General features: G+C 42.4%; 1 protein-coding gene across 2 annotated transcripts in view; it reads right to left on the minus strand.

Annotated features, from left to right (window-relative positions):
• Window positions 1-4,691: 4,691 nt before the first annotated feature.
• DCAF5 (DDB1 and CUL4 associated factor 5) overlaps window positions 4,692-15,980 on the minus strand; it is a 70,329-nt gene continuing 59,040 nt past the window's right edge. For both annotated transcript variants that reach the window (XM_066998566.1, XM_013174136.3), the window contains exons 8-9: window positions 13,073-13,200; window positions 4,692-6,755 (exon numbers count right to left, since the gene is read on the minus strand). In XM_066998566.1, the coding sequence (XP_066854667.1) occupies window positions 4,947-6,755; window positions 13,073-13,200 (1,937 nt within the window). In that variant the 3' untranslated portion in view covers window positions 4,692-4,946. The remainder of the gene's footprint in view (window positions 6,756-13,072; window positions 13,201-15,980) is intronic.

The raw sequence follows: 15,980 nt of genomic DNA on the forward strand, positions 1-15,980 counted from the left end.
CAGGAAACGTCACTGAAGCAGAGAGTACTGCAACCGGGGACAGTTTCGTTTTTGCTTTCTAGTCACCCCAGCACTGTAAGTCCCTCTAGATTCTCACCTAGAAGGGGGAAGAAGGCACCAGGTTCCTCAATGAGGTGTGGAAACCTCAGGAAGGGGAACAGCGAGTGAGATGTGGCTTTTGCTTTGGAGTTCTCTGTTCCTCCTGCAAGGTTGCTTTATTTTTATTTCTTCGTTTTTAACAGGCTGCATAAAGATCACCCTGAAATGAAGCCCATAAACTTCCTTTTAAGGTCCAAGGGAAACACGAACTAAAAATGAAGTGTTTTTCTCTACAGATCTTTCTGCAAGTCCCAGGTGATACGAAGCTGAACCAGATGGCTGTAGGAAAAAGACCCCATCAGCTGGTCAAAGCCTGGGGAAACCTCTGGCACTTCTCCGTGTGCATTTCAGACAAAAGAAGGAAAAAGCCCACTCCTGCACGATGCAGTAGGCTGATGGTTAGGATGCTCAACTGCAAGACAGGAGACCTAAGTTCAAGTCCCTGACGTGAACGATGCAGAATACCAACACCAGTTCCGACTGCTTATTTCCTGCAACGCGTAGGTGTGAGAGCACTGACTACACGGACACCGGGAGCTCTTCTCAGACTTTCACTGCTTTTGACCTGCACAACCACTGAAGAAAACCTTGCAACACCTAGCACCTGCCAGAACCAGCGGGAGTTTCATTTTGTTTTGTTCTCTAAAGAACTGCCAATTTCTTAACAGGTGTTTGAAACTGTTCTTGTTTGTATGAATGTAGCGTTAACTGGGATTATTAGCACCCTCTGAAGCAGGAGTACACTGATGTGTTTTATAAATTATGTATTCGCTAGAATTGGCTTATTAAAGAATTCCTCAAGAACCCCATATAATAATGAGGTTGTTATACAGTAATTTGGCTGTTACAGCTATCTGCATCACTCTGGGACTCTGCAGACTCTGCAGCAGCGCACACAGCTCCCAAGGGCAGAAACATTCTGAGATCAGCGGGTAAAACTGAGAGAAAGCATCAGAAGTACAGGGTACCTCTCAGTAGCACTGCCTGTAAGAGATGAGGACTCACTAACATGGAACATTTTAACTCAATGAAGAAGCAACAACAATTCTGTCTTGCTCTTGTTCACAAACAGCAAAATAAATTAGAAGTACAAATGAAAGCATCCCTAGACCACAGCAATATCAAGCCACATCAGCTTCTGGTGGCCACAAGAGACATCTATCTGTTCATTAGGATGTGACAACGCAGAGAAGTGCAACGCCACAGAAGCAGACCTAACTTCCTTGACATATTACATGAAAAGTGATTTTCCAGCTTCCAAGCGACAGAACATTTAAGGAGGGATTAGGATCAGGTTTCAATTACTTGAGAGCGGTTCTATTATGAAACTTAGAAAAAAAAATCCACTTCAATCTTTAGAGAAAATTAGATTCTGAAATAAGTTTTCCTCCCCAGTTACTACGCCAGCTGAGACAGGCTGGACTTCAATGCAATCACCTGGTACGCCCATGGTTAAAACCCTGTGCTCTTCCTTTCCCAAAGCACCTGCACCTTTTTTGCATGAACCTTGCTCATGAGACACAGCCACCCCTTGACAGCTAAGCGTGGCCTCCATCGAGCCACTCACCTTGGAGAAGATTCACCAGCGTTGGAAAGAGAATCACAAGAGAGCTGGAAAAAAAACGACATGCTAGGACTTTGGGATGATTAATCTCATATCCTCTCACATCTCTGAAAAAGCCTCATTCTTGCCTGCTTCAGAGGAAAAGCCAACTTTGTCTTGGTCGCTTTAGTTCAGATGCCAAACAGGTTGGTTTGACATTAATGCTTTAAACAGAAAACAGAAAAAGGCAAACGTGTAGCTTGTGAGCTTATAGGAATGTCAAAAGGCATTTAAAGATCAATCTTTCTCCCTCCAACATGCTATGAAGAGACATAAAGGAGAGTTATTCTTTCCCACTGATAAGTTTTTTCGAAGATGAACCGTACAGTCCGACCTAGCAATTTTCCTGTCATAACAAGCTGCATGAAAAGTCAACAGTAGCTAACGAGCAAGGTAACCCAATATTTACACAACCTTTCTAAGTACACGGCACACACTATTAGAAAAGGTAAAATCTCTTCAGATACCGACGTGTAAGGTTTTCCATTGAAAAGCCCACTCTTTCCCCACAAATGGGGAGTGACGATGCCACACACAGAGCAACACTCCGACCTAGCGAGCCAGGAAACTACCAGCAGGTAGCAGCTCACAGCCTGGCGCAGGGAAGGAGGGAGCAGAGGTTTGCGTATGGATCAACGACGGAGCACACCACCCTCTGGAAGAGCAGCTCTTTTCACTGTTGTCTACCTGTAGCAGGAATGACTTTTTTTTTTTCTTTCCCCTTTGTTTTTTACAAGTAAGGTAGCTGCCCAGTGCCGACGACATTATTTATTTGTGTGAGGTGAACCCACTGAGTTGGAAACTACAGGTCGTGTGTGCAGTGAAGTTTCCTGTGAACAAAAGGTTAAGATTGCAACCTACCTTCCTGCTCCTGCTCCACAGAAACTAGAAATAACAAGCACGCAGACAACATGGGAGGCTACCTTTGGGAAAACACTGCACATCTTTATGTCCCAAGCTTGGGGAGGAGCATTAAGACCGAACTGGGGAGCTTTTGTTCTGCTTATGAAAACAAACAGAAGAATCAGAGAGTGAAACCATGAGGCATTTGAGAAATGGTGAGAAAAGATGACCGTACCACAGGAGAGTGGAGATGCCTTCACCAGCAATCTGGGCTTTCTTCAGAGTCTTCAGAGGAGAGCAGAAGACGTGAGTGTAACAGCTGAGAAAATGTTTCCAGTATAAAGATTTTTTTTTTTTTTTTGAAAGATTTGACACAGCAAAATTAAGATTTTAGCTAAAAACCAGCATTTACAACAAGGCGTTTATATAACCAAGTAGAACACTCCTACAGTGATCCTGATTGGAGTGGTCTAAAACATAACCAGTACAGAACGATTTTTTCAATAAGGGAGCAATACGTCAGCTCGTTCTCACTGCCACTTGCACTGGTGTTTGCGAACATCCCTTTCCCTTTCAGCCTCCTTAACATGCTTCTTAAATACTGCATCACATGCTTACTCCAAGTTCTCACCTAGAAAAGATGATCAAGTGTGGGAAAACAGCCTACCGCACACAGCAATTGTAGCACAAAGTTTTTCAGCTTACGACTACCCTTCCTCCCATCCCCTTTCCCTCCCAGCATCCTTTCCAAAGTTCTCCTTTACTTTCATGTTTTAACAGGGCATCTTGCTTCTTTCCCCACGTACCAGGTAGCCGTCTACGTGAGATAATTATCCCGAGACACCCCTCTATAACCCTGTACTGCTAGCGTCCTATCTAAAGCAGGAAGTCCCCTACTCCTTACTCCCCTGCTCCTTAACACCAGCTAGCCCTTTGTCACTACTGGGCTTGGAAGCCTGTAACAGCCACTAGGGTCAAAGCAGCACCTTTCCTTTGTCGGCACTGCAGGACACAAACACATCATCACGTCCTTTATACGTGGCTCCTTTTCCCTCTGCTCACTGACTCCTCTTACCTCGCTGCTACAGGAGCAGGAGCAACTCTGCCGACCAAAGCATGCCAGGATGAGGACGACCCCTGTGCTGGTCCATAAACACTGATCCCCCACGACGAGCGAGCCAGGCTGCCCAGCTCCGAGTCCTGGCACCCTGACACCCGGGGCCATCTCCGAAGCTCTCCTACACGCACACGCACCCCACCCCTTTGGCTGAGGTGGAACCCCTGTGCCCACCTGCAATGGTAGGTACCTGCTGCACAGTGGGAGAAAACCAGCCCTGACCTCCAACGCCAGCCTAGGCTGAGCTTCGAGCTAAGCAGCTTCAGGAGCAGTTTCCAGACCCTACCGAGTGCTGCTGTTAACAGGCACCGCTCACAACATCCCTCCTTCCATCCACTGTTTCCTCCTTGGCCCGCTGCCTCCCAAAAGTAAGCAAACCCGGGAGGGGGAAGGCACAGTCAGGATACATCCCAGCCCTCAGAGCCGTATTCTGAGTAATAACAACACCGAATCTTTGTGCGTTAAGCTCGCGGAAAGGCATGCTTCAAAGCCTGACTTCTGATACCCTTGGTTAGAGCGAGGCCTGCAGCACAACACCCGCCTCTTGCCAAACAATCGCATTTCACTGTAATGATGACACTGTGTTACTCAGTTCCTTTCTTTTACAAAACCCACAAAATTGAATGTCACCATGGGAACAGTCTAAAGTTGATTTTGGAAAGAGGCTTATTTCCTATAGCTTTTCTGTTGGCATAAAAATAATGTCACTGAACTGTATCAGAAGCAAGTGCTTTATGAACTATCATCTCTAAAGGTATCAGTAAGCTCTGAAAACATCCTCCCCTAAGGGCTGCATTTCTTTAGTTCCTGAAGTAGAATAAAGGGGCCAGAAAGGTTTATTCCCCGTTTTCCTCAACAAGAAACACACCCCAAGCTACCACCAGGGTGATCTAATTCAATCATTTTTCAGCCTGTAATGCGTAATAAGTGTCAGAATGGAAAAATTCCTTCTAAGAAGAACAATTAAAACTTAAAGCAGCCATCCTGGTTGGCTGGCTGAACAAACGACACATGTTCACACAAGAATAATTCAGTCAACCGTCTTAATAAGGATTTACTTTAAACAGAACCTTGTATGGGTACACTAGACTCAGTCTCATTAAGGAGTAAGTTGGATTTTTATACAGCATGAACCATTGGCAATCTAAAACAGACCCACTGAAGAATGGAATGGAGAATCAAACGCAACATTTCAGACCCAAGCTCTATGTGCCTTTAATACTTTCTTTTTTTCCCCTCTCCTTTTTTTTTTTGAGTGCACACTACGACAGACATCTGCATTTATCATGTTTTTAACTTCTTTTCTAAGGATGAATTCTCTGAATCTGCATCTTCCAGCTCCGCTCTGTGTCTTTTCAGTCCTCCGAGAGACTGAGTGCTCTCACTGCCTGCAGGATGCAAATCAGCAGTATCCTCTCTTGTGCTCACGTTGTAGCTGTTGGAGTCCATTTCAGACAGGCAGCAGTCTTTGTGCAAGGTCACACCCACCTGCGCAAGGTTGCCATTGTCAGCGTTTGAGCGCACCTGTAGTCCTTGAATCACAGCCTCCTGCTCTCCAAAACTCTGTCCGTTGTTGAAGCACGAAGGGCGAAGATGCAAGTGGCCGTTATTGTGGTTAACACAGGAGGTGTCGAGGCTCCTCTCCTCACTGTCATCAGTCTGGTTTCTGGAGCAGTGACCTGACATGCTACAGATGGCAACGGCGGAGAACGGAGGGACCAGCGAGTGATGGCTTGGTGCTGGTTGACAGTTCTGACTGTTTTTCTGTTCCACCAGTCCGGCAGTCTGAAGGCAAGGCTCTTCGGTACAACTATTTAGCCCTTTGCAGTTAGCTTTTCCATTGAGCTTTTTAGTCTCAAAAGAATGCTCTATACCCCCACTGGTAGTGTCTTCAGATGTGTTTTCTTGACTCTCCACCCGCCGATGATTGTCACATTCATGAGCTTGACCATTACTAGAATTTTCTACCAAACCACATTCCTTTAAAGTTTCTTTGTTGTGGCTTTCAGCAGAAAGAGCTGGGGAACCTTGAGGAACCACTGAACTCAAGTTCCTAGCATCCTCCTTATTTAGCGCGTGTGCTGTACTGTGCCTTCCACTAGTTCCTGGTTTCCCTTCATCATTCTCCCCATCTCCTCTGGAGGATTCACCATCTTTATTAGCCGAATACGATATGTACGAATAGTGCAGCCATTTGTAGGCTTTGTAAATCTTTCTCTCCACTGATTCACTGTCTGAACAAGGAGAGGTCCTTTCTTTGAGGACTTCTTTGTTGGCTGAACTCCTTTCCGGTGAAGAAGCTGGCGAAGAAGAAAGATCATCTACTTTGATCTGGGGGTAATCATAGATATCCTCACCTATGTAAGGGGTCACGTTCTCTGTGTTAGTGTTAGTCCTTTCCTCCTTTTGCACCTTCTGTCTGCGCCTCAGCGCATTGCGTTGCCTCATAGACGTGCGTCGTTCGTTCAGTTCCTCTTCGTCTTCCGTACTGCTGCTGCTGCTGGAACTGCTAGACTCGTGCTCCTCAGGACTCGGGGATCGTGGCCGTGGGAAGAGGTCTGTATCCAGCTCTGCCTCGCAGGTATTGTCATCAGAATCAGACTCATTGGAGAGGGCCAGGAGACGTTTATCCTGATACTTCCGCAGTGCAGACAGCCTCTGCTGACGGGAAGCCACGTCTTCTCTGGCCGAGGGGGATTCAGCTGATCTTAAGGCCCTTAAGTTATAGGCAGTTTCATCAGACTCTTCGGCCGCGTGCGGCGGGGAGTGATGCAAAGAGGCCGAGGACTCCGACTCGCTGTAAGCAGAGCGTTCGCTTACTCCCGCGTGGAGCTGCAGGATGGTGCTCTCACTGAGGTCGCTGTCCGAGTCAGAACTCCAGCCCTCGATCTCCCGGCGCACCAGGGAGTCAAAAAAGGCCATCATCCGTGGGTCTTCCTGGACTGACTGGTTGGCGTAATCGTGTGACAAACCACTACCACTGTTCAACACGAGACTGATGTACTCTTCGTGAGTGTAAAGGCAACGCGAGTCATCCTCAATCCTACCATCTAGATCCCCTGTGCAGTCAGGCTGTTTGTAAGGACTCCAGATCTGTAACAGAAAATAAAAAATAAAATAAGATACACACAGCTCTGACTTCATAAACTACTAAAGCATTTGAAATAAGACAGTAGAGAAAATACTAATAACAGCTGCAAGTTGCAGATTTTTTTATTCATGTTTACCCCTTAGACCCACACTCACAATTATTCCAGAGATTTTTTCCCCCTTTACAAACGTGTCCTTCCTGCATCTTCTTCAACCATCCAGAAATCTAAGAGCTCTCGCACTGCAGATTATCCGCCGTTTCAATATTTCAGCGTGTAGTAATTCTTCCCAAATTGCAGGGCTCTATTTTTATGTAATAGGTGATGCTTACTCACTAACCGTAAGAATAGTTTGTTGCCTACAGTATAGTCTTAGCACTAATGAAGGATGAAGGCACTTGTTTCCCAGGAAACCGGAGTTGCTTGTGCCAGTGATGCAGAGTAACATTTCATCCAGCTGCACAGTCAGTCACACCTGATCAGCAGGCAGGGAGCTGAATGTATGGAGGTGAGAAGCTGTCTTGCACTACTCCCTTTAGAGAACTGTTGAGGAGGAAAGAAAGCATCCAACATCCTCTCAAGATGCAGCAGCAGGCTCAGTTAGTGGGGAAAGGTGAAGGAGAAGAGCTTTACTGAAAGCTATTTTTGAAGTGCGAAGAGGTAGTAATACTGCAAAATGAAATGATTTCACCAATATCAACAGCCTTGACTGCGCTCTCAGTCTATTATCCCCTCAGTTTTCCTAGTACGAAGGGAAAACTAAAAAAAAAAAAAATATGCCCCAAGGAAGATCCACCTCTATCCTTAAGAAAATGCTAATCAATAGCAAACGTAACAATGGATCTCCTCACCTTTCTCAGTTTTACTCACAGATTCAGGGACAACACGATTGAAACATTTATTTGGACGACTACCACCACCTTCCTCTAGGTCATTGCTAATCTCATGCACAACACTTACTGGGGGCAGAGCTAGTAGGTACCTTATCCACAAGGCAGCTTTCGTGTTCTGATACAATATCTGATTTCAGTCATGCGTTGGTTTAACCACGCTAATAAATTCACAGAATATTTTTCTATGCCAGCTACCTACTCTAGGTTGGTCTTTTGGGATAGACCTCGACAAAAACATCCAACTCTTTTCCCAATAGAAATTAGACAAGTTTTGTTCCAATTAGACACAATCACTAACACAGAGTGTTTTCTTTCTGTAAATGGGATAATCAGCACTCATCTCATGGATGCAAAGTTAGCACATTCAATCTCATACTACCATGACAAGCACAATAAAAAAAGCCCATGAGGATCCAGTAAATCTGTATTCACGGAGGTTTTCACTATTGTACAGCAAGATCTTATACCTTTAATATTTGAAGAAAACCAAAATAAGTTATCTTGCAGCTACTTGTTCGGTGCAGCCAAATTTAAGATGTAAAGGTAACCTTAATTCTAGAGTTCTCCCAAACTTGAGCATTTCAGCAAGTAGATCACAGCTTCTTGTGGTCAGCGAGCATACACCTCCTTGTAAATGCTTCATGCTGTGTGCCTGGACAAGCAGGCTGGCATTCCCCTTCCTCAGGCAGACAGACCTAGTGGCATTAGACTGATCACTATGTTTTATGAAACTTTTGTTCTGAACATTTTTCGCCATCCAGTTCAACATCTCATATATGTTTTTGCATCTTGAATGTAGAATTGTCCTAAGTTTCCAACTTGTGAAGGGAAGGCCTGCTCATCACAGCAGCTTCCTGTTTCCGCCCCCCTGCTTGGGATGACAAATTTCCTCTGTTTCTCTTGTCTCTGTTCCAAAGAAGGATTCCTGAATCTCCTTCAGGTGCAGTTTTGCCTGGACAATATTTACTTTTAAGAAGAGAACAAGTTTTAAATATTCTTGGACACGCAATACCATTGCAAGTTAGCCCCTGGATTTTGTCATGACTTTTTTTCTTAAGCAAGAGAATTAACAAACTCTTAGATTCTGCATGAATCAATGTAAGTGGAGGAGAGATTGTCTGCTCTGAAGTCAGTCTGGGAAAGGTCCTTTTTTTGATGAAGAGTCATCTAAAAAGGTATAAAAAGTGAGCATTGAGATTCCACATCCTTATGTTGCTACGAGATCTTTCTGCTCACTCGGCAAGCATCAGAAAAAATAAATCAGTGTTAAATATCGAAAAGATAACTAAGAAGTCCATACTGGGGCTTTTTCCCTTCTGAGATGGGTTTGTGTACTCTCAATAGGGAGTACATAAAAAGGGGAAGTCAGGGGGAATTCAGCATTTATCCCCACGAATGCCTGCTGGTACAGTTTGCACAGGATCAGATCCCACTGGAGACTGATGTCCATACTTTTTAGGCATTTTGCAACGAGGGAGTAGAAGGGCATGCCAGAGTCCCAGAAAGAAATCAAAAGACTCTTTCCTCAGCAAAACTGGGAAGTCTTTAAATTGACAGCAATTTGTCCAGTTCTCTGTCTGTGGCATCTGAAATGGGCTTCCTTGTAAATGGCATGCATTTGCCTTTTTCTCATCCTCTGACTGATGCCATGTCAGGGAAGAATGTGAGCAAGTTGGAGAAAATAAGCTGGCAGCTCATCCCACTGAAGCAACCATCTATCAAGAAGTTCTTTCCTTGTCAGAGGATTAAGGAGCTGAATATTAGTCACTGATGCCCCAAGTACAGATATAAAAATAGGAACAATAACAGAAAAAGGGAGTACAAAACTGGTTCGCTATTTCAGCAGAGATGCCTCTGCGAGCATCTTTGAATTTCTTGTATTCCGTGGTGGCAAACCACCAAAATTTTAAAGAGAAATAGTTATGCTGTTAGCATGAGAATAATTAAAGCCAGCTACATTAGATTATCTCATTAGGCAAAGGCAGCTAGCCACAATGACATTCATCTGTCACCATAGCAACAAAGGCCAGTAGACTCTGCTGTCCTTGATATACAGTTGCCCTCAAAATTAGGCAGTATTCCATTTCCGACACAAAATAGTATTTCTTTCTAAAAATCCTTACACACTTCATCCATTTTACCTTTTCTGGAACTGCCTTCTAACTGTATAATTCTCCATGGCCCTCCTCTAAGCCCCACGCATTAGAGGGAGGGAAAGCTTCGTTTATTTCTCCTGTAGTGCAACTCATTTTCCTGCCAGCACATCCCAACTTCTTATACTTAACTGAGGAAAAAGTAGTATTTTTTTCTATTTTATGTTGCTTAGCCATAGTGGCAAATGCTTTCAGCAAAATGACACTTTTAGTTCGCAGCTGTGCTTTCCCATAGTATGTTTCTGAGATTCAGGTTTTCAAAATTGGCGGCAATGAACGATTTATTTGGGTCCAGCATACGTATCCGGAGTCAAGGCTTCAAGTATCCTTTATTAATCAGCTTGCTGACTATAATTTTAGGTTTCTAAAGCCTCCTCACTTGAATATTAACACACACATACACACACTCCAGCTTAACCACTGTATCCCCACTCCTAGTAGAAATCAAACCTTAAAATACTGAATTATTGAATTAAATTCCTGCAGGTGCCTTACTATGAAATTAAATAAAGCAAAATACGATAACCAAAAAGGTCAAAATCATTCTTGCGAATGTTATTCGTTTCAGCAGGGCTAGGCCTGAGATGAATTTGTATCTCATTTGCAATCAGCATTAAAATAGCAAGTGTGTTGGCAGAAGCACATGGCATTATTGAATGGCTTGTCTGTATCACGCCTTGATGCTGGTGCTATCAGTTCCTCACTTCTACAAGAACTAAAATTAGGCCAGCTAGTCTGAAAAATAAGGGCTCAGACAAACCGACTACTTGCATCCACATTTTAATTCATCACAGAGTTTCTGCAATTGAGGGAATGGAACACCAGACGACCTTCATGAAGTTATCTCCTATGACTTAATTCCAGAGAGATCTTTAAAAGATACCTGAAGGACAGTGGAAGGAAGGACACTTCTTAAGGAGATGATTAAAAAAATTAAAATACTAGCAACAGTTTTTATTTATGGATCTTCCTCTTGTCATCTCAACTTCTCCAGGCAAGCGCTTCAAGCATTTGCGTGGGAGAAAGACAGCCACACAAGGGAAGGACTCGGCTGTTTTTAATGCAGTAAACAGCCCTCTTCCACTGGTTTTCAAGTTGTCTTTCTCTCTCAGGTGTTCAATCTGCCACTTCCCTCACCTTCCTGCCAGCCACCACCACCTTTGCTCCTCTATTTCCCCACGTGGATGCTCTCTTCCTTGCTCCCTCACTCCTCAATCCAGCCACATTTTTCCCTGCCCCTGCAAGGTCTCTCTCCTCAGGCTGCTCTTGCACCTTTGCACCAGGCAGACCCAAGAGTCTCTCAGAACTGCTGGTGTTGTTTCTCCTGTTTTGCCCTACTGACAGTGGCTGTTAGTAGTGTCCAGCCTGTCCTCAGAAGTAGTTGGAATGAAGAAGAAAACCACCATACGGTCACCTGCAAAACTGAAGGCACGGTCTGAGTAAACAACAAACAGTAAAGCCATGCAGAACAAACGAGGTATGAGCCTTAAAACAACCCGAGCACCAAACAACATGCTTTACAAGCTGAGCCAAAACAGCATACAACAGAAGTATAAGAACTTCAGGCTCTCTAAAACTTCCTACACCTTTCCCTTGATTTTCTCTGGTTTGCAATGTTTGGGGACTGCTCAAAGCAGCTACACAAGATGCACGGCACATTCTGTGACACCACGGGTGTTCGCTTTTAAGGAAGCATTCAAGCAGAGATGTCTTTCAAAGAGTTACACAACCTGTGACTGGACCCTTAATCAAACTAACCTTTTAATCACTAGGCAAAAAAAAGCCAACAAAACAAAACAGAAAAACCCTAGCAGAAGTACACAAAAGCAACACAGGGGATGTTTAAACCAATGCTAATCCAATAGTCTAAGCACACTCACGCAGGAAGGATTCATAGGGCGAAGGGTCAGCAGATCTGAAGTCCAAAAGGGAGCCTTGAGACTGTGTGAATCAAATTCCCAAAGCAAATGGATTGCTCTGGCTAAACTGCTTTTAAACAGTGGCAGACTGGCTGCTTGGAAATTGAAAAAATCAGTGAGGTGCTAAGACTGTTCAATGCTCTTTTGTTCAAAGCCTGTTAACTGACAGATTTGTGATCAAGATATTTGCATACAAACCTGTCCTAGGGACACAGATGAAGTAAAACATAGAAAAACAAACTAAAGTACCATTAGAAGACAGAAGAGAAGAGAAGTTGAACTAGGACCAGATACCAAAAGTTGATAGTAGCTGTAAAGCAAGTGATGCAGCTGGACGCTGGGCCATGGTCCCACTATTTTGTCCAGTTCTGGTCCATAATTTGCAGACCCTTGGCAGGACAAGTTCTTTCAGTCAACTTGTAGTTTACTAAAGAATTTATTTACTCTTCACAGAAATAAATGACTTTATTTATAGCCATATGCAGGTAAGACCTTTACGAAGTCATTCAACAAAAGTGTCGAAGCAGCATTAGTACTTATTATCCTACTTAAAAATTAAATTCTTCTGTTTTTTTCCTCTTGTTGACAGACATAAATAGTAGAAAAACTTCTATAGCATGCGGAATGCAAAGTGCATTAGTGTAGCATAATCCCATCTCTCTGCTCTCAACCTCTGTTATTAAAAATCCAAAAAAAAAAAAGTTTCTGCCTTGCTCCCACAATATCAGCTATCTTTAAGAAAAAAATATCAGAGCATAACAGAATTTGCCATCTCTTTACATTCCACATAACAAGACACAAACTTTCTAAAAAATGTAATAAATTGTTACATGATTCAGAAGAAAGCCACAGAAAGGTATGCTGAATTGATCTAATCCAGAGGTGCGTACAAAAATTATAAAAGGGCCCCCGAAGCAGTATTTGTGCCAAGTTCAGCTAGGTCAGGCTATGCTATGGGTCAACTCTACCATTCAGAGAAAATTCGCTACATTTTTTCACTGAAGTCTTAGGAGATGGCGTATTATGGCTGTTACCTAACTCTCCTAAGTTTGTATGGTACTTCAGCAACATACAGAATTAAGGTGGGGAAAAAAATATCCTTTTTTCAAGGTACAAAAATCCATGAAATCATGATCTTATCCCTTATTTCTAAAACTTTTAAAACTGAAATGGAGTTTAAAGTTGAAATGCCCAACTGCATCAGCTTAGCCAGCTAATGAGACATACCACCTTAGAAAAGAAGATAATGGGAAGACTGGATGGGTGTGGGGTATGAATGATTCAAATAATTTGAGCAAAACAAAGCACTCCTTTCTGAATTACTGAAAGAACACATTTTCTGATGATTAATCTTACCTTTATAATCTTTTCAACGCCAGATGAACAGATCATGTAAGTGTGAGGATTAAACCGGACTTGGTTTACAATTGACCGATGACCTTTCAATACCATAAAAGCACCATTGACAACCCTGCCAATGCCACCTAGGGGAAAAACAAGGACAGCTGAAATGAATAATTAAGTTTCCATATTGCTTTCATTCATAATAATTTAAAGTCATATTATATTCGACAATGTGCTTCAGCTTTATTCTACAACACTTAAGGCCTGTGTTGGCTGCAGAATTCCAAATTTATGAGTAATGCCCCTATGAAAAGCTGCAAGTTTGATGAAAAGCATCCTTCCTGCAAATTATGACTTGGAAGCTAGCTTTAGTTCAACTATCTAAACAAACAAAGAAGGTTTTTGACCCAACAGGACAAGTATGTGAATAAGAGCAACATACATATTTTATGAAATCACCAGTGAAACCATAGTGCCTAAGGCATGACACTACTCAGTCTGTGAATGCGAAGCAGAGATAAATAAAGAAGTTGACTTTGTAATAGCTTTATTTTTATTTTTTTTTAAATCAGCAATTCATTGTTGTCACAATTAACTCTAGTCAGATGGATAGGAAACCTTCAGGGCTACTAACCTGCGTCACTATAATACAGCTAGACTTAGTACAGTCTTCTCTAGACCAGGATCTATAACAACTCATATTTCTGTGAATCAAGCTTAAAGAGGGACCTGAATAACAAATCTGACCAGTGAGTTATAGCATTCTCTTCCACAAGGGAGAGAATTGACTGAAGCAGAATACTTTTGTAGTAATTGTAAAACTCAAAACAGAAGCTGAGTTATTGATTCTTAATAAGCCTATACACCAAAGCAAGAAACTGTCACACAGTATTTTTTTAATATATATCCACAAATTATGTATTATTCATGTAAATAAAACAATTGTTAGAAAGCATACTTTCATATCTGAATAAACGAGTCAATCAACATGCTATGATTAACAGTATAAATGAAAGAAACCAAGACTTTTAGAAGATTGGAGGTAAAAACTGAAAAACACTTCAGAGGAAAACAATCTTGCTACTTACAACTTGAAAGGTCATAAGCGTACCTTATAGGTTAAAAATCACTTCAGTAGCTTATGTGCTACTTACAGTCATCTTAATACTGAAAAAGTATACTTTATGTATACGTAAACTGATATGCATATGTAAAGTTTTAACATAATTGCTTCTTCTTGCTGCAAGTGTTTGCTATCCTTCTTTGTCCTCAAGAGGAGCTCTCTTCTGAAATAGCTGCTGGTTTGAACTCTAAACCCAATGTTGAACCACCTGTCTTCTGAAGCAGGAAGTCAGAGTTCTCCACAATATATGCTTCCAGAAGAAAAGCTTGCATTAACACTGAAGGGTAGCAGGACAAAATGGTCAAAAAATAAAAAGATGAAGAAAAGGTATTTCTCTATCACCTTCCATTTGTTAGGTTACATAAATGACAAAGAACCACAGCTTGCGAGCTTCTGTTCACCCCTCTCCTCTTAGAAGTACTCCATCCCTTCCACTCAACTACAGTCTACAGACCAGACTGATGCGTACAAACAATGATGATGATTCAGAAACAAAGAGTTATCCAACCCCTAAAAATCTCAAACCTATCTGCAAACAGACCTTCACAGCTTCTGGGAAGTGTTCTATTTGTACAGATCAATTTTTGCAGGCACTTTGGAATAGAAAGATAACATGCCTGAGAAGGGAAGAGAGATGGCGAGCAAAAGAAAGAAAAAAATTGTAAAGACTGTCTATAAAGTGAAGACATTTAAAATTCAATGATCTTGAAAGGGAGATCATTCCAGTTAACTTCAAGGTACATTCACCAGAACTACTCTGAGACTGAGCTACCTGGAATAGTTCTCTTATCTGAGTACGCTTATCCGAGCACACCTGTATTTTGTGCAAAGGTTCTACAAAGACAAGTTTGGCCTTCAGCCATTCCAGCACGATTTCACCAGGGTAAGCAAAATTGACTAGTAAATAACTGATTCGAGAGCAAGTTCATTAAATGTCAGATTGGACTCTTGATTTCCGTTTCCTTTTCTTGAGGTTCCTCACGCCCTTTCACTCTGCTCGCCCTGGTTAGACATTCATGACCACGTTTGTGGCTGATGGCAAGTTGCCCTACTCCCACAGCATTCCTTCCAGCCAAATCACACTCGTCAATACAACTGCATCTATCAAGCCAACTGTAGATGGTTACATCAAGTCCAGTTCTCAACACATTTATCTTGACCTAGCAGACAAATGTTCCAGGGAAGAGGACCTCAGTAGTGAAGAGACAATTTGCTTAGGAAACGTTTCCAAGTCTGTAAGTAATGGCGAAAAAAAGTTTTAACTATCTGTGGACTCCAACTGCCTGAATTCCATAGAAAGCAAGAAATATACCTAATGAAACACTTAGAAAATAATCTGAAGTTAGAGAAAACAATGAGCAAATAAAGAATTATAATGGGCTGCATTTCAAAGTTAGTCACTGGCCTCTTCTGGGACCAGAAGCAGTATGAATTAATCCACAATTACTTCACTAGTAGAACAGTGATAACAGTTATTTAATGTCACAACTGTCTTCTGAAACTTCAAATGTTTATAAATTTACTAAGAGCACTGGATGAAAAGTACACGGCATGCCATGTCTAGAACACAGCTCTCCCTAGGCCATATTCAAATTCAGAAAGTGCGAAGAAACTCCAAAGCCTTCTGCTTTAACATTGAAGTTCTCTAAATTAAAAATCACAGAATCATAGAATGCTTTGGGTTGGAAGAGACATTAACGATCATCTAATTGCACTCCCCTTGCCATGTGCAGGGACACCTTCTGCTAGATCAGGTGCCCAAAGCCCCATCCAACCTGGCCTTGAACACCTCCAGGG

Source organism: Anser cygnoides, chromosome 5, assembly GCF_040182565.1.
Source record: "Anser cygnoides isolate HZ-2024a breed goose chromosome 5, Taihu_goose_T2T_genome, whole genome shotgun sequence".
Taxonomy (NCBI): domain Eukaryota; kingdom Metazoa; phylum Chordata; class Aves; order Anseriformes; family Anatidae; genus Anser; species Anser cygnoides.